The 22,505-nt window shown below is 37.2% G+C and overlaps 4 protein-coding genes and 1 pseudogene across 7 annotated transcripts; 3 read left to right on the top strand and 2 right to left on the bottom strand.

Annotated features, from left to right (window-relative positions):
• Nucleotides 1-144: 144 nt before the first annotated feature.
• On the top strand, nt 145-1,326 carry LOC148787272 (chitin elicitor receptor kinase 1 pseudogene; annotated as a pseudogene).
• A 489-nt stretch (nt 1,327-1,815) lies between these two features.
• CERK1 (chitin elicitor receptor kinase 1) lies at nt 1,816-6,023 on the top strand. Its single transcript, XM_020696129.2, has 12 exons — nt 1,816-2,797; nt 3,140-3,173; nt 3,264-3,271; nt 3,358-3,513; nt 3,823-4,022; nt 4,430-4,519; nt 4,612-4,705; nt 4,793-4,944; nt 5,035-5,126; nt 5,291-5,429; nt 5,518-5,616; nt 5,717-6,023. Exons 1-12 carry the CDS (start codon nt 2,173-2,175, stop codon nt 5,879-5,881), a joined length of 1,854 nt encoding a protein of 617 aa, XP_020551788.1. The 5' UTR covers nt 1,816-2,172; the 3' UTR covers nt 5,882-6,023.
• Nucleotides 6,024-8,572: 2,549 nt separating this feature from the next.
• LOC105167999 (hyperosmolality-gated Ca2+ permeable channel 1.2) lies at nt 8,573-14,818 on the top strand. 4 transcript variants are annotated; one of them, XM_011087900.3, is made up of 13 exons: nt 8,573-8,773; nt 8,976-9,048; nt 9,753-10,092; nt 10,723-10,881; nt 11,159-11,294; nt 11,700-11,801; nt 12,236-12,355; nt 12,473-12,553; nt 12,692-13,032; nt 13,133-13,378; nt 13,507-13,831; nt 13,971-14,204; nt 14,304-14,818. In XM_011087900.3, exons 3-13 carry the CDS (start codon nt 9,779-9,781, stop codon nt 14,571-14,573), a joined length of 2,328 nt encoding a protein of 775 aa, XP_011086202.1. In that variant the 5' UTR covers nt 8,573-8,773; nt 8,976-9,048; nt 9,753-9,778; the 3' UTR covers nt 14,574-14,818. The 4 variants fall into 4 exon arrangements, with proteins under 4 accessions (XP_011086202.1, XP_011086201.1, XP_011086200.1 ...); XM_011087899.3 differs by having other exon boundaries at nt 9,739-10,092; XM_011087898.3 differs by having other exon boundaries at nt 8,574-8,773; nt 9,749-10,092.
• Nucleotides 14,819-15,087: 269 nt separating this feature from the next.
• LOC105168605 (Tetratricopeptide repeat (TPR)-like superfamily protein) lies at nt 15,088-18,481 on the bottom strand. Its single transcript, XM_088883365.1, has 2 exons — nt 15,575-18,481; nt 15,088-15,447 (listed from the first exon to the last, which is right to left on the bottom strand). Exon 1 carries the CDS (start codon nt 18,174-18,176, stop codon nt 15,897-15,899), a length of 2,280 nt encoding a protein of 759 aa, XP_088739491.1. The 5' UTR covers nt 18,177-18,481; the 3' UTR covers nt 15,088-15,447; nt 15,575-15,896.
• A 1,257-nt stretch (nt 18,482-19,738) lies between these two features.
• LOC105168604 (uncharacterized) lies at nt 19,739-22,395 on the bottom strand. Its single transcript, XM_011088738.3, has 7 exons — nt 22,036-22,395; nt 21,758-21,824; nt 21,115-21,161; nt 20,720-20,807; nt 20,437-20,570; nt 20,249-20,347; nt 19,739-20,013 (listed from the first exon to the last, which is right to left on the bottom strand). Exons 1-7 carry the CDS (start codon nt 22,363-22,365, stop codon nt 19,939-19,941), a joined length of 840 nt encoding a protein of 279 aa, XP_011087040.2. The 5' UTR covers nt 22,366-22,395; the 3' UTR covers nt 19,739-19,938.
• Between the last annotated feature and the right edge of the window lie 110 nt (nt 22,396-22,505).

Below are 22,505 nucleotides of genomic sequence, written 5' to 3'. Positions count from 1 at the left end.
AAAAAAAATCCAATTCATGTGAAGGCGGGCCTACTTATAAAAGAAGAGACAATATAGCATTTTGCCTTGTAACATTTTCAGTTGTCATATGGAATCTTTACATCATTCATAACTCAATGTTCTTTCTCTCCACCTCTCCAGAAAATGAACATTTCCTCTAACAAGAACACAGTTATTACACTAGCAATTTGCTTGTCTGTCCTCTTCACATGCTTCATCGCCGAAGCCAAGTGCAGGAAAGGCTGCAACCTCGCTCTAGCATCATACTACGTCTGGGAAGGAACAAACCTCACTTACATCAGCAAGATTTTCAATCAACCAATCCCAGATATTCTCCCCTACAACCCGCATGTTTCGAACCCGGACAGCATTCATACCGGGACCCGACTCAACATCCCGTTCTCGTGCGAATGCTTGAATGGCGATTTCTTGGGTCATACGTTTCACTATATAACCCAAAGGGGTGATACATATTCCAAGGTTGCCAGGTTTGCCTTTGCCAACCTGACAACAGACTACTGGATCCAACGGGTCAATGTGTATGACCCGACTCAAGTACCCGATTTTGTTCCTATCAATGTGACAGTGAACTGCTCATGCGGTGACGCTCACGTCTCGAGAGATTACGGGCTGTTCGCAACGTACCCGCTCAGGGCCGGCGAGAGCTTGCAGTCTCTGGCGGCTGAGATGGGTGTCCCTGGGGATCTGCTGGAGAGGTTCAATGAGAGGTCGCATTTTAGCCCTGGATCAGCGATAGTTTTCTTGCCTGCTAAAGGTAAGCAACGTTCACGTCTATGCAATTTTGAAAAAGCTGTAGGTTTCAGTATATATATTAATGACCATTATATATATATAATTTTTTTTTATTTAAGGTTGAAAATAAGCATTGATCATGGCTGAAGCATCTGCAAGTAATCACTCTTTGATAATCTCCTATTCACACTGATATTTTTGACTAATAATTAACTGCATTATCGAATTTAGAATATTTGTTCCGTAATTTTTTATTATTCGTTATGTTATAAAATGAAAGCCTTATTTTCATATCATCTTATCCTAAAATAAAACTACCCTTTTATTACAAGAATGACAAAATTCTACCTTTTCCGACCTTGGTGTAAAATTTTACACTAAATCAAAACAAAGTTTTGAAATAAAGATCGAATTAGGAGGACATGATCATTTTTTTTGAGAGTTAGGAGGATATGATCTTTGATCAACTTGTTATTTGCGCCTGAGTGTAATTAAGTGATAAAGGTCCTGGAGAAGTCCATCGAACCAGAACGGGGACATTCTTTTCCAATGAGGATTCATGATTATGAATAATAGTATCAAGATTATTAATAATAAACTACAATAATGTTCCGTAATGAGGGATGACCTGTTAATTTTTGTCTTTGATTCCGTCGTAATCGCTTCCCGACAGAAGAAACAATGAACAAAACCAGCCAATTACCCAATGCCCAATAGCTGCTGCCCTGTCCGACTTCCCTCCTAATTAACTATAATAAAGGTTCTTATTAACAGCCACGCCAAGAGTGGCTGCTGTCTACTCTTGTTTATTGTAACACCTAAAATTTTAACCAAATCAAATTTGATTGAATCAAATTAATTATAGAATAAATATAATATAATTTATTAATCATTTGTTTTTTAAGTTTATACCAAACACTTGTATTGCACTTTTTATATACTTATTTTATATTCTACCAAACTTGATGTTTCTCAAACCTCCTCGTGTGGATCAATAATTGCCCCAGAAAAGCTGCAATAACAATTCAATCTAATTGAACTGGAAAAAACCCAGAAAAATATATTAATTAGAAAGAGTGTGTGATTTCTATTGATAATTTCTCTTGCTAAGACTGGACTGTAAGAGAAGAACTACCAACCCACCAAACATAACTCATTCAATTCGTCGACTTTGGGAAGCGTCAACCACCGTGTTGCCGTAGAACATAAAACCCGACATTTTCTAGTGCGCATGTTGACATTTTTAAGTTTGGACAAGACGGGGTCAACTAGTACAACCAACATATACTCTTGGTAAACGAAGTTATCTTCAACGACAGAACGAATGTTCACCTGATTTACTCAACAAGATCAATCACTTCTTTCTGACAGGGTTTCAGATCTTTATTCATCCCATAATAGCCGAGAACGTCAAGAAACATGGAGCTGCGAGAAAAAAGAAGTCTTGATATATTTTTCGGGTTTTTGGTGTTGAATCTTTTCTGGGCTGGAGTTGAATCTCAATGTAGTAAAGGGTGTCAAGCATTAGCTTCTTATTACATATGGGAGGGAGCAAACCTCACTTTCATATCTACAACCTTTTCAACCCCTGTTAACAATATTGTTCGCTACAATCCTCAAATCACCAATCCAGACCTCATTCGGTCCGGCACCAGGTTGAATGTGCCCTTCTTTTGTGGTTGTATAAATAGTGAGTTTATGGGTCATCACTTTATCCATCAGATCAGGGCTGGTAACACTTACCTAAGGTTAGCAGAACTGTATTACTCTAATCTTACCACAGTCGAAATGTTGACAAGGTTCAACAGTTATCCACCTGAAAGCCTCCCTGCTGGTGCACAGTTGAATGTTACGGTAAATTGTTCGTGTGGGAATAGCCGTGTTTCGAAAGCTTATGGATTGTTCATAACGTATCCTCTTCGGCCCGGTGAGAGTTTGTCATCAGTAGCAAATGAATTTAGCCTCCCTGAGAGGCTGCTGCAGGATTACAATCCTGGTGTGGATTTTAGCAGTGGGAGTGGTTTAGTTTTCGTTCCTGGAAGAGGTATATATAGAAAAGATTTGATGATTTTCATATGTTTGTGGAGTGGAAATTTCTTGGTAGGAAAAAGAACCATAAGTCAGGCCAGAAATGAGGATTAAAGGTGACTTAGTTTATTTTGTAGTATTTAGTTTGTTTGTGATTGCTTTGATGTGTTGGAGAACGACAGACATTGGCAATTTTCTACTTTCTCTATCTCATAGAATTGTTTCCGCAAGTTCCCATGATCAAAACAGTTGGACAATAGCATTCGTCTGAATATTGTTTGTCAAAGTTTAATTGTTCAGCCGTGCCCAGAGTCGTGACTAACTGCAGCTGATATACTGTTTTTTCATTTCAATGCAGATCAAAATGGAACGTACCCCCCATTGCCGTCAAGGTGGGGAGATATTAACTAGTTTTACACCATATCAATTCATTTTCAGATTTCTAGAACTCGTATCTAATAGTGTGCTTTTCCTTTATGCAGTTCAAGCGGTTCGACCTTCTCTTTCCGTGGTCCAAAATGTTTTTAAAGTCAGTTTGCTTTATTCCGTCACAGTCTGATAAGATTGATTTTGTAGCAGGCATCTCCGGTGGACTCATTGCCGGCATATCAGTTGCGGCCGTCATAGGGGCAATATCTTTGGGAGTGTGCGTCTATTTTGTCTTCTATAGAAGGAAAAAGGCGAAAGAGGAATCATTTCTCGAGAACGTCCAAAGCATCGAGAATGCACATGGTGATCTTTTACGTTTTGATTTATCTTACTCCAATGATGTGACCTATTTCCTCAATGCATATGGTACCTTGCAAAATGAATCTTTCGTGAGAAAATTTGACTTTTTACATCAAATCCACAGAAACGAGGAATTCTGTTATCCTTTCTATTTTTTGTATTGTAAAAGTCTATTGATAAAGCTGAAACTAAGCTTCTTAAAATTGTGTTTCTTTATGATGCATAGCCACATGCTATACATTAACTCATCCACAACACAGAAAAAAAGAAAGAAAGAAAGATAATTATACATCTCCTTTATCACAAATGTAGGTCTTGGTATAATGGAAAAAACACCAGAACCGGGTCCACTAGTTGCTAGTGCATCTCCAAAGCTCAAAGGTATAACCGTGGATAAATCAGTGGAGTTCACATTTGAAGAATTAGCTGTGGCTACTGACAATTTCAGCATGTCTCATAAGATCGGGCAAGGTGGCTTTGGTTCTGTATACTATGGGGAGCTAAGAGGCGAGGTTTGTGCTTTAGTGTGCACTTTTGTTTTATTTTGCATTGTAAGTCACTTGATTTTGCTGCTGCATCGTACTGCACTTATGCAAAAAGATAAGGAGTTTTGCTAGTTCATTATCATTTCATGATTCATGGAGTTTTGTCTTGCATATGGTTATAAATGGAAACTTAGTAAGACAACATGTGATCGGACCAGGGTCTTGTGGACTTGGCTTAAAACATGTTTCGATAGAGTCGACCAGGGGGAAAACCGGTATATGGACCAGATCCTAGATTGTTATTTTTATGAAAAGGAAACTAGTTGTGCTCTGATAATGTAATCGTCCAACAGTAGGAGCCATGAAAGAAAAATCCATGACTTGATACGACATACTTGTCCTCGTTATGCCACTCTGCTCTTGTGTTTATGCAGAAAGCTGCTGTCAAGAAAATGGACATGCAAGCAACCAAGGAATTCCTGGCTGAACTCAACGTTTTAACGCACGTCCATCATGTAAACTTGGTAATGCTCTTGCAACAATTAATTCTGTGTGTCCTGGTCGTTTCTTGAACAGGTTCATTCTTTGTATTAAACCTTTGTTTTATCTAATGCAGGTGCGTTTAATAGGATACTGTGTTGAGAGTTCCTTGTTTCTAGTTTACGAGTACATTGACAACGGTAACCTCAGCCAACACTTGCGTGGTAAAGGTAAGAATAATACCACATCTGCCAAATACAGAGTTTCTTCGGGTGCACCATTCTGTCTGATGCCTGTGATTCTCATTTTCATTTCAGTAACAGAACCATTACCATGGTCCAGGAGGTTGCAAATCGCCCTTGATTCTGCTAGAGGACTTGAATACATACACGAGCACACAGTTCCAGTCTATATTCATCGTGACATCAAGTCTGCAAATATTCTAATAGACAAGAACTTCCGTGCCAAGGTGGTTTCACTTCTTTAACCTTAATCATTGCAAGAACTTTATAAACCATGCGACTGTAGAGGCATGTTAAGCTTAATATATGCTATTCAGGTTGCTGATTTTGGTCTTACCAAACTGACTGAAGTGGGGAGTGCTTCTTTGCAAACTCGTCTTGTCGGGACTTTTGGATACATGCCTCCAGAGTAAGTTCTCGGCTTCTAAAATCAGCTTACATAGCTTATCACTTGAGGAAAACATCACTTTTTTCTAGTAGAGACATTGGACTCCTCTCTAGTTGCTAACTTTTAATAATCCGAGTTTCCTTAAAAAAACAATGTCTTCCTACCTGTGGTTCCCTTGCATGCAGGTATGCACAGTACGGTGATGTTTCCCCCAAGATTGATGTGTACGCTTTTGGTGTTGTTCTTTTTGAATTAATATCTGCCAAAGAAGCAATTGTAAAGACCAATGAAGTTACAACAGAATCAAAAGGCCTCGTTGCTCTGGTATTGCATTGCAGCATCCTGTCTCGATCAGTCTATAGCCCATAAAACAACTGAATGACTGAAAAGTTGTTGGTGTTAATGTATACAGTTTGAGGATGCTTTTAACGAACCTGATCAAACAGAAAGTCTGCGGAAACTGGTGGATCCTGGGCTTGGTGATGATTATCCTTTTGATTCAGTCTCCAAGGTGGAGCCAGATATCAGTTAGAATTTGAGCTACTGAAGAAGTGATTTATCTTTAGTAGTATGCTAAAATACTAAGATCACTTTGTCTGTACTATGTGTAGGTGGCTCATCTTGCCAAAGCTTGCACACATGAAAATCCTCAACTCAGGCCAAGCATGAGATCAATTGTAGTTGCACTAATGACACTCTCGTCTTCGACTGAGGATTGGGACATCGGCTCGTTCTATGAAAACCAAGGTTTAGTCCACCTGATGTCGGGACGGTAGCCACCCGTTATTTTTTCGATTATTATTTTGTTTATTATGTTTGTTCCACTGTTGACTAGTTTGAACACCCTGATAACATACCACTTTAATCTGTATATTTCTTGATAATGGATGAAATGGGATTTTAGATAGATTCCTTCTACCTCTGATTCCTCTTTTGTTTGACTTATATAATTCTCAGTGAAAAACTGAGTTGATTTGCAACCAGACAGAAAGAAATATTTTTTGCAAGCAGAATGGAACAACTTTCAAATAATGCACCTTACATTTTATTTGTTATTGGATTGATGTACATTTTCAAAAAATAATTTAATTATATTAAGAGTAAATAACATAAGAAATAGAACAATATAATTAATTCAATACAATCCAACTTAATTAAAATTCTTCATGAAATAGGGTTTTGCTTTTGAATCCCATCAGCAACATCTTATATTTCCTGTCTGAATCTGTCAATTTAGGTTTTGGTCTATTCTGTCTTACCTCACATGGAGAGTAGGTGTTGATAATAATATTAGCACATCGATAGTCGTAATTTAATTATTTAGGTCCAATATTGTCACATTCACAATAAATATTCAAATTTTTATCAAAATATTTTAATAGAACTAAATGTATGTCTTGACGTTAATTGACACAAATAACATATACATAATTGTTTTTTTACACTATCCTACTTTTTTATTTATCTATCCAAAAAAAAGATAAATTAATATTGGGTGAATTTGTATTTGAATAATATTGATGAACGCAGCACAGAAGCACGTGGCAAATCACGATTTTCATCAGTATTTGGTAGTGAGGGGCTGGGGGCCAATTGCCATGTGACCAACTGAACAATTATTGCTAATGACGTGTTTATAAATTATATAATAATAATATTCATAAAGAAAGTCGCTAATTGCTAATCAACCCGCAAACTTTGCATATATTGGTCAACATAAGTATACTACCATTACTCTATTTCGGGTTTTACTCGCCATTCAATTATTTATAGGCTTAATTATACTTAAATCTCCTATATAAATATAAAATTATATTTTTCTTTAAAAATATTCAAAAATTACATTTATATTTCCTTCTAAAATTCATTATTACACTTTATATCATTTTATTTGGGTTTGAACGAAAAATACTAATATTATATAAATTTTTAATTTTTTTCTTCATTTGACATTCTCATGTAATAATTTTGTATTCATAAGAAGAAAAATATAATAATGTTAACCTCACTCTCTCTATATCTATATTACATTAATGCTAAATAATTTGTTGTAAAAGTATATATTAATTGCTATACACTTTAGACCAACTCTTTAAATGTAATGAAAAATCAATCCATGGGAACAATTATTTGAACATAATGAGATGAGTTGGGCGCGGGCGGAAAAGACAAATGGCTGTTTGCTGACGTCGGACTACTTAGTTGGAGCAGGTATCATATTTCCCCGCATGTCCCAATCATAAAAAATAAAATAAAAAAAATACTATCATGTTATTATTAAATTATTCCCATAACAAATATATATAAACCAAAGAAAATAGTGATGCATGTTGCCGACAACGGGGAAAAAACAGAAGGTTTGGGTTTGGAAGCCATAATGTTTGAATTAAGGAAAAAGGCATTGGCCAAAAAGGAAGAAGCATTAAAAACCCCACTTTCTAAGTTGGTTCCGAGTTGAAAATCTTGGAAAAGGGATATTTTTTACCAGAAAAAACTGAATGTGTCATTCTTGAAAATTTTGATATAGTTCATGTAGATTTATATCTATATAAGTTATGAATAGTTGGATTAATCCACGATTATAATATCATTCTTGATCTAATAATTTATAACTGGTGTAAGCACAAATTTATGTGGACGATAATGTATATATATTTTTTTCTCTATGTTAATAAATAAGATGGTGATATAGTTTTTGATCTCGTCCTACCTTATAAAAACCTTGGTTTTGGAATTTAAAAATAGTTAATTTTGATTCATGACATCACTTATAATTTATCAGATGTTTATAAAAAAATTATTTTTTTGAATAATCAAAATTGTTCATGTTATAAGAACTATACACGCGGTGTTCGAGCAAAGTAAGAAAAATAAAATTCTAAGAATGCCACATCATTTTTTTTACTGGTTACTTTTGATAACTTTGATGATCGGAGCCCTAATTGCACAAAATTTAAAAGTAAATGTTCTAAATTGTCATCTCCAAACTGAATATTCTTATAATGTATTAGATAAAAAATATAAAAGTAGCCTTTATAAAATAATTATTATTGTAGAAATTTCACATTTAGCACAGTAAATTGATGTTGGTAATTAAATCGTGAAGACTGTAAAAATATTTTAGAAATTTTACATTTGATACAGTGAAACTGAGTTAGTTACTTTGGGGGATTTAGGATTAGTATAATAGTATAGATAATTACCAAATTACTGCGTTAAAATTGAATAATTGCCGTTGTTTAAAAGACCAGGGCGGTTAAAACTTGAAAAGATTGAGTTACGACGCGCCCATCCAGCGCGTGAGCTGAGTCCCCTCATCAAGTGACAGTCGCTATCCCGTGTACGAAAAAAGTAGCCGTTAGAAAATCTGAAGCATCGCGTGGGGCCTCAACCGACCGGACAGATCATCCATTTCTTTGTAATAAAATACTTCACACTAATGGGCGGATGCTTTACACTCTTATTTTTTTTCTTCCTCACTTGGTTTTCCACATTGTCGACATAAAGATCACAATTACCGACTTTCAACTCCAAAACCAAAAACGTTACCCTCAATCAATTCAATTTGTTTTTAAAAAGGGAGAGTTGAAAAAGGAAAATCAATCAAGAGTGGGGTTTGTTTACTAATAAAGAAGGAAGGATCTTCAAGAAAGTCTCAGTTTTTGCTGGTATTTTCCCTTCCATCTGAAACACACAACACTTCCTCTCGCTTTCTCTATCTTTTTCTGTTGTTTCTTGTGGCTTTTTAAGATGTGGGTGGGTGAGTTGAGGTCTGGTTTTAACTTTATGAAGGGGTTTCTGTGGTGCTTTTCGGGGTGCATTTAAATCTGAAGCTGTTCTGTTCATCCTCTAATGTTGTTTTCATTGCAGTTTTGAGTTAATTATTTGGATTTGTATTGGTTTTTCGGATCCCGGAGCATCAGTTAACAGTTATCTTGTACAGGTAATTATTTTTTGTTTTGTTTTTGTTTTTATGTTTTTCTTTTCTGTTTCCCAATGCACTTATTGCTTCGTCCTTTTCTTTTTGGGGTGGGGTTGGGGTGGGGTGGGGGAATTGGGATCTTGTTGCATCTTCCCCAGGAAAGTTGTTTCTTTGTCTGTGCATTATTACAAAATAATAGTCGTTCTTGGTAAATTTTAGGACAAAAGACTTTGTGTATGTTTGCTCGGGTCAAAATTTTGTTGTTTTTTCTGGAGTTCGGATGTGTTACTTGATTGTGTACTAAAGGATAAAGGGTTTTTGAAAATAATTGAAGAAATTGCAGTGGGTAGTAATTTGTGTTCATTAAGAAAATTATTCACTACAGTGAAACTTAGTTGTACATTAGAGGGGTAATTGATTGGAAGAGTGACTGCCTTTGTGAATGTTCTTTGGTTTGCATTTTAATGAAAGAGATTTTTCTTTTTCCCCCTTTTATGTAAGGATTGTCTGTAATTAATATGTATCTCTAGTTCAGCGGATTACTTTTCCTTAATTCAGTTTATGCTTGAAGAAATAATCTTACAGAATCCCACAAGTGTATAATTATATGCCCGTGTTGTATATCATGATTCTGTACATTACTTGGAGGACACACCTCTTGGTGTAGATTCTGTTATGAGCTCTATTTCGTTTTACCTTCACAATCTTCAGTTTCTGGCAGGAAGTTTGACTAGTGTGCTAGACGCTGAAGATGGCCACATTTGCGGATATAGGTGTTGCAGCCGGAATAAACATTCTCTTTGCAGTAGCTTTCCTTGTCGCATTTGCTATCCTGCGCCTCCAGCCAATTAATGATAGGGTATACTTTCCAAAATGGTACCTCAAGGGTTTGAGAAGCAGCCCTATGCATTCAGGATCATTTGTAAGCAAATTTGTCAATTTGGACTGGAGATCGTATGTTAGGTTTTTGAATTGGGTGCCAGATGCACTAAGAATGCCAGAGCCAGAGCTTATTGATCATGCAGGGCTGGATTCGGCTGTGTACTTGAGAATTTATTTGCTGGGGTATGCGCACCTATCTGGTATTTCTTCAACTTAATATATTATACATAGCATCAAATCCATAAAATTACAGGACAAAGGATTTATGATAAAGGAAACGATTCTGACATCTTCAGTATTGAGTTCTGGAGGTGAAGAAATTGCTACAAAAAAGATAAATGTTATACGAATAGTCTATGTTTTTATGCAATTGTTTAGAAGCAAGCATTTTGTTGTTATTGGTAATTTCCAAATTGATTGCATCACCATATGTCTTTGTAGATCACAATGGCATTCTTTTGATGAACGGATTAAATTTGATTAGCATATGCCACGCGATAGTCTATGGTGTTACTCCCGTTGATTGCCATGCTAATTAGTTCAAGTTGCTGTGTACTCTGCAGTCATGTTGATAACTCTTAATAGATGCTTTACGGATACTGGTTCTAAGTCTCATTCTGTTGGTTGAGCTTGCTTCTGCCTAATTATGTTACTATGTGATTCTGAAAATTTCTCTCACTTTATCTTGCTTTACAAGCAAATAAGCTAACAAGAAAGTATATACTGCTTATGTTCTTTCTTGAGATGTTGAATAGAACTGATGTTTTGAGGTTCAGTTCTTTCGTGTACTGATTGTGCATATCGCTTATGCAGACTTAAGATATTTATTCCTATAGCTTTACTTTCATGGGCAATCCTGGTGCCGGTCAACTGGACAAACAACACTTTAGCAAAATCTGAAGCAACCGATAAGCTACAGTTCAGTGACATTGACAAGCTTTCCATTTCAAATGTTCCGTATGGATCACTAAGGTCAGTAGGTGTTTCAATAGAATTCAAGATTTTTATTTTCCGTATTGTTAATTTCAGGTGTTTAACTCTCCTTTTAGGGGTGAAACAATTACCTCCAGTCCCCTTGTGAGCCGTCTAAGCTTCAGATGATTTTTGGTCATTGTTAGGCAAACAGGGCCTGATTTAAGTAATTAAGTTTAAGCTCATTAGTGGGCATAGGCTTGAACAAATATGCACTTTCTCAATCATTTAACTGGGTGCTTCATACATATATGACTGGACTTTGTGAAATTTACAGGTTTTGGACTCATATAGTGATGGCCTATGCGTTTACTTTCTGGACTTGCTATACTTTGATAAAGGAGTATGCAACAACTGCAGCAATGCGCTTACACTTTCTTGCTTCTGAAAGATCTCGACCAGATCAGTTCACGGTAAGATGCAGTTTCTTGCTCAAATTTAGTCTGGGAAGTAAAGGAGGGTATGGGGTACTATGTAACATCATCAATGATACTTAATATTTTCTGAGATTTTTTGTTGTTCCTAATGACAGTATCTTAATATATTAATTATCCTTGATATACATGAACATACGTAAATTTCCTTGTATTTTATGACAATTAGATACTGCAGTACAGGATATATCTGTAAGTTTGTAAGAGCTCTCAGGATATATCTGGGTATCTTCTTTCTCCATTGACAACTTTAGTGTTTTATCTCCTTGCTGGTGGCGTAAGATGCCTCTGTTGCTGTTATGTCTTCACGCTGATGCCACGACCTACTCCTGTCCTTGTTTCTTGGTCGTTTCCCAGGAGTGCTGAAAATTTGATCTTTCGCAGGTGCTTGTTAGAAATGTGCCACCAGATCCAGATGAATCAGTGAGTGAATCTGTGGAGCATTTTTTCCTGGTCAACCATCCAGATCACTATCTTACCCAACAGGTTTTCTTCCTGCTAAAGTTCATCTTAGACTTATGTACCTTTGTTACCTTTACCAGTAGCAGCCAGCCAGAAGTGCTTGTCTGTTACTCAAAACTTATTATATCATATATTCTTCACATGCTGCCATAAAAAAACATTGTTCTAGTGTTTGACTTTTGGATTAAGTATTAAATTTTTATGAACTCATAGTATCTAGATAATAGTCCAAACGAAAAAAGATAATTTTGTTGTTTTCGAGTTCTCCTTTTGTTAGTGTGTCCTAACTTAAGAAGCCGTTATCTGGGTGTCAGGTTTGTGTCATGTCTTGCATATGTTGATGCTTCTTAGTTTTGATTATGTGCTACTTCGGAAAGATACATTTCCATGCAACTGTTGTTCATTGTGAATCAGGCTATTATATGCATTTTTGTTCTTACATCAGAAGACTTTTGCAGGTTGTAATCAATGCCAATAAACTTGCAAAACTGGTAAAGGAGAAGAAAAGTAAGCAGAATTGGCTCGACTATTACCAATTAAAATATTCAAGAAATCAATCAAAAAGGCCCGTCACAAAGGTAGCATGTGGTTAAAAAGCAATGTATTCTTTTCTCAATTGTTTATTTGTCATACTGAATTTAAAGTAGAACTTTTAGAGTTAATTAGTGTACTATTTACTTCTTTCAAACTTTCAGACTGGTTTTCTTGGCCTTTGGGGGGAAAAAGTGGATGCAATTGATTATCAGGCAGCAGAAATTGAGAGATTATCAAAAGAAGTAAGTGAAGTACTCCAATCTTTTTTCTAGATCGCACTGGCTGTCCACTATAAAGAGACGGCGTTAATTGCACTGTTGGAAGCCTTCTGCAGATAGAACTTCATTTGTAAATAATCTAAGCATCACGCTCAAATGCAGATAGCTGAAGAGAGGGAGAGGTTAAAATCTGATCCTAAGTATATCATGCCGGCAGCATTTGTTTCCTTTAGAAGTAGGTGGGGTGCTGCTGTTTGTGCACAAACACAACAAACAAGAAATCCAACTTTGTGGTTAACGGAGTGGGCTCCAGAGCCACGTGATGTCTACTGGGATAACCTTGCGATTCCCTATGTTTCACTGACTATTAGGAGGCTTGTTGCTGCTGTTGCTTTCTTCTTCCTTACATTCTTCTTCATGATCCCTGTCACTATTGTGCAATCTCTTGCAAATATCGAGGGTATTGAGAGAAGGGCACCATTTTTAAAGCCGATAATTGAAATGTGAGTATGGCTTCTTTATACATCTTTATTAATTACTACATAAAAGTACGACAAAATCATGTGTCTGGGTTTTATGATTAACAATCTATTCATCAAACAGATCCTTTATCAAGTCTGTAATTCAAGGTTTTCTACCTGGGATTGCTTTGAAGATTTTCCTCATAGTGCTGCCGACGATACTGATGATGATGTCCAAATTTGAGGGGTTCCTGTCCATATCAGCATTGGAGAGGAGGTCTGCCTTAAGATATTATATCTTCAACTTTGTCAACGTCTTCCTTGTGAGCGTAATAGCAGGAACTGCATTCCAACAGCTTGATAGTTTTCTTCATCAGTCTGCAAATGAGTGTGTTACTTGAACTTCAACTATGGTTCCTTTTTTATGTTTAAGAAGTGAAACAATTTCTGATTCATTATTTAACAATTCTAGTCATTTTGGACATGTTCTCATCAGCTGGTCTTGAGTGATTGCAGAATCCCTAAAACAATTGGTGTTGCGATCCCTATGAAAGCAACTTTCTTCATTACTTATGTAATGGTGGACGGATGGGCTGGTGTTGCTGGGGAGATCTTAAGATTGAAACCCTTGATAATCTTCCATCTAAAGAATTTCTTTCTGGTGAAGACTGAAAAGGATAGAGAAGAGGCAATGGATCCAGGAAGCATTGGTTTCAATACTGGTGAACCTCAAATACAGTTATATTTCCTCCTAGGCCTTGTCTATGCTGTGGTCACACCAGTTTTCCTCCCTTTTATATTGGTTTTCTTTGCCCTGGCATATGTCGTTTTCCGTCATCAGGTAGATTTGTATTCTCTCTCTCTAACACACACACACAATATGCATGAAACCTTAAACAGATTTGAATTCAAAGAATCATAACTTTGAAGCACACAGAGAAAGACTGATGATAAGTGTGTTTTTGTTCTTTCCTTATCAGATCATAAATGTGTATAACCAAGAATATGAAAGTGCTGCAGCATTTTGGCCTGATGTCCACGGACGCATAATCTCTGCACTGGTCTTCTCACAGCTTGTTCTAATGGGATTAATGAGTACCAAAGGGGCTGCTCAGTCCACCCCGTTTCTTATTGCGCTTCCAGTCTTGACCATTTGGTTCCATAGGTTCTGCAAAGGCCGTTATGAACCTGCTTTTATTAGATATCCTTTACAGGTCCTTAAATATCCACATTATGTATAATTTTAACCTATATATCAAATTTCCATTTATATATATATTTGTAACTCATTCCATTTCTGTTGTGGATTCCAGGAAGCGATGATGAAAGATACTCTTGAACGTGCAAGAGAACCGAACCTGAACCTGAAAAGCTATCTCCGGTATGCTTACATCCACCCAGTTTTTAAAAATGATGAGGATGGTGAACATGATGATGATATCAGTGAAAAATTAGACGAGACTGTGCTAGTACCTACCAAACGACAGTCGCGAAAGAATACCCCTGCTCCCAGCATGCTTAGTGGTGCATCCTCGCCATCACTTCCAGATGTTGCTGAAAATCCCCAGGGTCTTAAACCATGAGAGATTTCCCTGTTTACACATGATTTTTGCCTTGGCACTGCCAGAGCTGGGGTTAGCAATGCTGTAAATTGAGCAATAGAAAGTAGCTAAAATTTTTCATTTTGTGGAATTTTTTGCTCTGTTTTTATGTATGGTTCAGTTATATGTACAGGAGAAAATAGTGTAGTGATTTTCCTTCATTATATGGGAATTTTTTGGCAACTATTAATTTCACAAGTAAAATGCAGATATATGCACTTTTATTAGTCTTTCTGTGCAAATACGCCCGATTAGAAATACAATTTCAACTTGGACTTTGGTATCTCTTTTTCGTTGCTATCCCCTGAGGTTTATAGTGTAGGACTTTCGTTGTTCTATTTCTTTGTTCTGAACTGTTACTTCTATTCTTCCATCTTTTCTTGATCACTTCCTGCAGCCACTATTATAGAGAAAACTTCTATTGAAAACCACAGTAGCAGGGCAAACGAATTGTATCAATCAGCTTAAAATCAATCCATTTTTATAGGAATTCCAATTTCTGTAAATTCTTTTCTCCCTATCGTTTTCTTTATCATTATGTCAGAGAAAATGAATAACAGTTAACAGAAATTAAAACATGAATATGCTCTCACTGGCAGATGAGATATCAAGTGTGCTTTTCCAAATCACCAAGTTGTGTGACCTCCAGATTTCCCTGTTTACAATATTGGTTCTCTCATTTGGCATCATTATCGGGAAGGTCTAACTAGATAACTTTTCCCGAGGTTTTAGTTGCAGTGAATGAAGATTTCTTCTTTAAGGGAAAAGGTCTATCAGCAGTTCCAGAAGTTGCACTTTCTTTCAATGTTGGTCCAGGCCCCGTATCAATTGGCCTTGCCTACTTCAATGCCAATGCCTGGTAAACATGTAGAAAAGACAGTTGAGAAGGCGGAAACCATCCCAAGCAAGAATGTGCTTCACCAGAAAAGAGTTTGCTAGGAAGATGTTTATCTGCAACTCTGGAAATTCATGACAAAATGCACCTTTAAGAGCAAGTGGATCTGGATAAAACCTTCCAACTCTAATGTGATTTTGGGCTGTGACTGTATTCTTGCTGGCCCCTAATTGCAGTTGAGGATGCAGATCTGTTTGAATTCTGGTTCCAAGTTAATCTTAAATACATCCATTCCAGCTCCAAGTGTGAAGATAAGTTCGCAATAGATATTTAAAAAGAGCACATAATTTGCAGGGAACCAGGCAGGAGGTTAAGTTTACGACCTCCATATGGCAAGCAACTTGGGAGCCTCTCATGGCAGCCATATTTGAAACAGTGGGAAAGTCGAATAGAGAAACTGCATCTCATTTTCAAAGCACATAAGAATCAAGGGAAAATTCTTCATGTTCTGAAGTTGATATTACTTCCTTAGTATCATCTGTTAGATTTTTCAACATGGAGACTATGTTTGCATATTCAGGATGTGAACTATGGCGCGTAAAAAATGGGGTGATTGTGCCATGCATTTCAATGAAACTCCAACCTGGCAGTTTCCTCAGTCCAAGAGATCTCATTTGAGACCAAGCTTCACCCACACCATCCCATCTGGCCATTGAAGCAAAGCTGTGAGCTAGTTGCACATACTTACCAGCATCTGCAGGCCAGAGTTCAGAAATTTCCTTGGCAATAACGCACCCAAGCTCTTCCTGGCCAGAATTCCGGCAAGCATCAAGTAATATGCCAAGAACATCAACCATTGGTTCTGCAAACATCTTCCTATAGAAGGCATATGCATCTTGTACCTTGCCAGCTCGGCAAAGGAGATCAACAATGCATGCACAGTGTTCAACTGTTGGTTCAATCTTATGATCATTTTTCATGGACTCGAACACCATCATACCACTATCAACAAGCCCGTTGTGACTGCAGGCATAAAGGATGGATAAGAAAATGACATCATTGGGTGAAAGCCCATTCTGCAGAAACTCAGAGTACATCTCCAAAGCAGTTTCCCCTTTCCCATGACTACCATATCCTGCTATAATAGTGCTCCAAGAAACAGTGTCGTGCTGTGGCATTCTGTCAAAGCACTTTCTAGCAGAATCTAGGTCACCACATTTAGCATACATATCAACCAAGGCTGTGCCTATCCTAATGCATGGTCCTAGACAGTTTCTGACAACATAATTATGAATCCACTTTCCCTGATGGTATGCCCCAATGGAAGCACATGCTTGGAGAAGGGCAACAACAGTGATTGAATCCGGTTGTTGGCGAGCTACCCTCATCTCATGAAATAAGTCCAAGGCCTCACTTAAATATCCATTCTGTGCATACCCAGCAACAATTGCATTCCAGGAAACAACATCTCTTTCTCCCATCATGCTAAAAACAATAAAACTCTGCTCCAGAAGGCCACATTTCGCGTACATACTAACAAGAGAATTTTGCATAGGAATATCTACAGCCATTTGTTGCCTTAATATGTAGCAATGTATTGATGTTCCAAGTTTAGTAGAACCGAGTTGTGCACAAGCTGCAAGAATGCACGCCATGGTTGCAGAAGATGGCATCAAGCTTGAAACCAACAATTCTTGAAACACTCTCAATGCCTCGTCGGCAGAATCATTCTGTACAAGGGCAGAGATCATAGCTGTCCAAAATACTGTATCCTTATCAGCTGCCCTCTCAAATATTTGTAATGCATCATCCACCTTTCTGCATCTTGAATACAATGCTACAAGTGATGTTCCTACATGTTTATCCAATTCAAATCCAGAAGTAACTATCTGCCCGTGTACAACTTTTCCCACTTCAAAACTACCTTCTCTTGCGACAGCAGTGACCAATGACCCAAAAGTCTGCTGATCAGGTTCTATATTCTCAACCCTCATTCTGGAGAAGAGATTTAAAACTTCATTAAGGTTCCCCATTGAAGAATAGGCGTTAATTAGACTATTCCAAGAAACAATATCTTTCTCACCCAACAATTCAAACAACTCCCTAGCATCTTCTACTCTTCCACTCTTGGCATATACACTCAGTAAACAATTGACTAAAACTATGTCGCGCATATAACCACATTTAATCACGCGAGCATGCAAGGCTCTGACGTGCTCACTCTCGCAAATCCCCGAAAGCAGATTCAAAATAGTAACCGGACAAGGTAGGATGCCTTCAGACTGCATAGAGTTATACATCAAGAATGCATTTCTCATATCACCAGCATGAGCATAACATCCAACAATAGCTGTCCACGGGACGACATTTCTGTGAGGCATCATGTCAAACACTTTTCGGGCATAGCCAATGTTATTGAATTTTGAGTAGAAATTAATCAGTGAACAGGAAACATAGGGGTCTGAGGAGAACCCATTAACGATAATCTGTTGGTGCAGCGAGGGGCCAAGGGAATAAAGGCTAAGAGAAGTGCAAGCCTTGAAAAGGGAAGGGTATGTGAAAGCATCAGGAGTAGCGGTGGGGGACTTGAGCATGGAGGTGAAAGTGAGGAGAACTTGGCGGTGGAAGCCTTGGGCGGAGAGCCGGGTGATTGTGGCATTGAAAGATTTCGTAGTGGTTGTTGCGGCGGCAATTACTGGTGGCGGTGGTAGCTTCAGGGAGCGGACGTAGGTGAGTTTGAGCTTGTTCATAGATCATTGTAAACTTTGGCAAGCTTACCTTTTTTTGCCTTTGATACACAATGGTGGAGTTGGGGTAACTTCATGTTAAGACAGCATAATCTCTCCTTACAAAAGGGTGTGAGTCACTGTACCAATTCAATCCAATGTGTAGGCTATTCAGATTTCGTATGATACAAATTCAATCCAATGTGTAGGCTATTCAGATTTCGTATGATACAAATTCAATCCAATGTGTAGGCTATTCAGATTTCGTATGATACTAGGATCAGGCTTCCTTTGATTCGATGAGAGCCAATGAGAAGTGAAAGAAAGTGAAAAGAATAGAGACGGACAAGAATAATAATTCTCCTTATGTTATTCGGCGTGAAGGAAGGTAAGTTAATTTTAAATATTTTTTTGTTGTTTGATTAACTTTTTTTTTATTGTGTATTAAAAATAAATAAATTAATTTTATATTAAAATAATTTGAAGTACTATAATTTACAAATTAAATTTAAAGCTTATTAGAAAATGTTGAACAAGAATAAAAATAATTTTTATATAGTTATTTTTCTAAAAGGATTATGCGTGGAGTTATTAACAGAAAAAGAAAGAAAGAAACAGAGAAGAGTTAAATGCGTTTTGACCCCCTGTGATATGAAAAAATATCACAAAAATTCCTATAAAAATTTAAATATAAAAAATCATCCATATGTTATGAGTAATGACTCGCACTGCCCTCTGGTCAACTCAAGCCTATTTTTTTAAGAACAATGACTAACATGTCCCTCCTGGTCAACTTGGGTCTATTAAATTATATTATAATATATTTTTAATATATAAAATTAAAATTTTATAACAAAAAAATTAAATTTTTAGTTCGTTAATTATGCTCAATATTAATTTTAGTTCCATAATTATGCTCATTTTTATAAGTCCGTTAAGTTTTAAAATTGATGATATTTAGTTCTTCAGTGGCCAAAATTTAAATTTTTGACCAAATAAATGACATTGCCTATTGGATATTTGTTGGGGGAGGGGGTTAGTCCCACGTGATTTTAAAAAATGAGTTGAAATGACATGTTGAATGCAATTATATTATATATATTATTATAACTTATAAAAATTATTATAATTATAAATAAAAATTAATTGAGCACCTATTTGAATTAAAAATATTAATTATGGAAGAAGAAATAGGTATAAGTAAAGATATTTTAGTCGATCTACGTGGTGGCGACCAAAAGTAATTTTCACAAGGCTTTGGACCTTAATACACAAGTACAATTTTAACTAAGTTTGGAGCACGACAATCAACAACGGCAAATAGGCCTTCCGCAAAGTGGAAAACATACTCGCTGACGGAACTTTACCCAACACGATGGATAACATTAGGTCATTCTTAATGACTTCCAAAGCTCCCTGTTCTACGAGATTGACCTTTCCTATAAAAGAGGGGAGTGATGCATGCCCTTCATCAGGGATCCATCCATGTTACATGTATAAAAAAGACTGTAAACATTCCAACTCCGAACACTCGTCAAAAAATTTCTCTTTAATTTTTTAAGTTATTACAGCCATCGTATGCAAGATTGGGATCAAGTAGCCATCAACGAGCTACATAGTGGTGTGGATATCATTAAACAGACCACATGCTGCTGAATGTGGAAATTGCTTAGCCCAAAACGCTAGCTCCAGTGAGCAAAAATCAAAAGCAGTTGTAGGGTGATGGGGCAGAGAATAAGAAATTTTACGGCTGTAATTCTCTAAATGCGGAGCAGCAGAGTTAGTTTTACTGTTTCTTTGGATACTCTCTGGCTCCAAATATGGTAGATCCAATCCTAACATTTGTGCTGCCCATCTCAATCTGCAAAATGACCAAGAATTCGTCAGTTGTACTCTTCGGCGCCGGGGACTATGTAGCTCAGCAATTTATCCCATTGATATTGAGTGGATTTGTTGGGACATTACAAACAAAAGAGTCAAAGGGGGTCGAAAGCTCTTCCCAGAGTCCTGTTAGAAGGTGCTCGGATGTACAATTTATGCTAAGCATCCATTGTCAGTACTAGTGAAAAAGAAAAAATATGGAAACTAGCACTCACAGCAAGCTCAAAGTCACCAGACATGCCCATTGACAGCTCACACTGCTCTTCTGCTATCCCAAGGGCCTTGCACACTTCGCTTCTACAGCTTGCTAATGTCTGACACCCAAAGAGTAATGAGATGAGGCTATTTTCAATAGATAAATTGGCACCGTGCTACCCAGCAACAATAATAGATGTAGATATACCTTGAAATTCTCTGGGGTAGAAGTGTAATCTGGCATTCCTATTGTCATCAGGCCACAAAATTCAAGATTAGGGCAGTTCATACTAATATGCTTCACAAGATCCACACAACCAGCAGGTTCAACACCAGATTTAGCTGCCAGAACAAGACCACAAAACCAATTGTTATTAACCTTGCTTTATGATAGGACACGTTGATGTCCAATAAAATCAGGTTGAGTACTCAATAGAAGCAAATAAAAATACAGAAGACCCATCAATCAAGCGATACTTAAATTTACCTACATTCTTCACCACTTGTATTGACTTGGACCAATACTTTCAAAGGTTTCCTTCCAATGTTTCCAATTGCCCGGTTAAGATGATTTGCAATCTACAGAAAACAAGATATTGGAATCAGCAAAAAACTAAATTCCATCTCTGATCTGTGAGGATGTCATAATGGGAAGATCAAACTAATTAACAAAGAAAACTAAACTATAATGCCTTAAGAGGCGGATCAGTTAAATTATCAAACTAGAATTTGAAATTTCAACTTTGGTATAATCTTTTCATTGTAACTTATTGTTGAAGGTTTATGACTAGCACTTTCATGGCTTCTGCAGTATACTTTCAGTACAAAGCTATATAAACTTTACAACAGCTAATAACATGGACCCAAAAGCTACAAGTAAGTTTACCTTCTCATCATCTACAGTCTCCACCATGGCAAGATTTGGTACCCCAGCTGCAAAACAGAAAGAAAGAATGTTAGATTAGAACCCAAAATTCTGCACCTGAAACTAGACGCGTAGTTTCTTTGTGGACTACAAAGAAAACAAAATCCTTAATCTCTATCCTCAAATTACTCCCACAGTCCAGTCAATCCTTCGACACTTCTGATACAAGTTTTAACTCCAAGAGAAATCCGTTTAGACCAGAATCAGTTTCTTCCACAGAGCTGAATAAACCAGACATGTTAGACTTGGTCCAAAAATACAACCCATATGGACAAAAATAACATTTTAACATCAAGGGCAATCAAATCATATCATGCCATTAGTAAACGCGGTCGCTGAAGCTTTTGTCATTTAACAAGTTCCAACATTTTTCAAAATTGGTCAGATCTTTCACCTTCAATACCCATTATCATCTACAGAGATTGTATCTTTCAAGCACAACACTGGAATTTTTCTGCAGCCAGCTGGTTAAATGATTAGATGCTTTATTAAAAACCTTCAAAAATTTCAAAGCTGTATAGTGAGTCATTCACAATATCCACCTCTGATGAGGGTTATGATCACATTAAGACCTCGATTACAAAGGGAGAGGGTTCTAACATACTCAGAAGTGTCTTCACTTTATTGCTTTGCAAATTTCCAATAAAATGCCATTCTATGTCTTCCGGCAGCTGCAATCCAACACAGAGACTAAAGCTGGTGACTGTGCACGAAATTACAAAAACATCAATCTGACCTTAATCAAATTACGAGTCAACAAAAGAAACTAAAATCCGCAAAGAACTACGATTACAGCCAAAAAGCAGTCTCTTTGCCCAACCTATAAATTATCAGCATTCAATTCAATAAAGACAAAGAGACAGAGAAATAGAGATGTGAGACCTGAGGAGCTTTCTCAACGAGCTCTTGGACATAATTCTCTCCGAAGCAGCGGTGTCCGGCGTCGTACACTTGGCGGAGGAGGGGGACCGGCTTAGTCTTGCTCACGGCCACAACTCTGATCCGGTCCGGCGCACGACCGGCCCTCTCGGCTGCCTGGTTAACCCGATGGAGGACTGAGCGCAGAGCTGTCGCAGCCGCGCCGTCCGTAGCGGAAGCCGCCGCCATTTGTAATCCTGGAGATGCGGATGATGATTTCTCGGCTTGTGTCGATGAAGGCGAATCCTGGCTCAGTTCTGCTACCGCTCTTCTCTCTGCTTCTGGATTGTTCATTTTTGGCTAATTTCAGTATTTTCAGTGTAGGTGAATATAATTTCTCTGAAATTTTTGGATCAGAAAATTACAATTTGCTCCCTTAAAACTATATTTATGACAAGGGATACATATGCTTTTGGTTCAATTAATTGGATATG

This window comes from Sesamum indicum, linkage group LG8 (assembly GCF_026168435.1).
Source record: "Sesamum indicum cultivar Baizhima isolate 11 linkage group LG8, ASM2616843v1, whole genome shotgun sequence".
In the NCBI taxonomy this organism is placed as follows: Eukaryota; Viridiplantae; Streptophyta; class Magnoliopsida; order Lamiales; family Pedaliaceae; genus Sesamum; species Sesamum indicum.
This window is presented reverse-complemented; position numbering and strand designations above follow the sequence as displayed.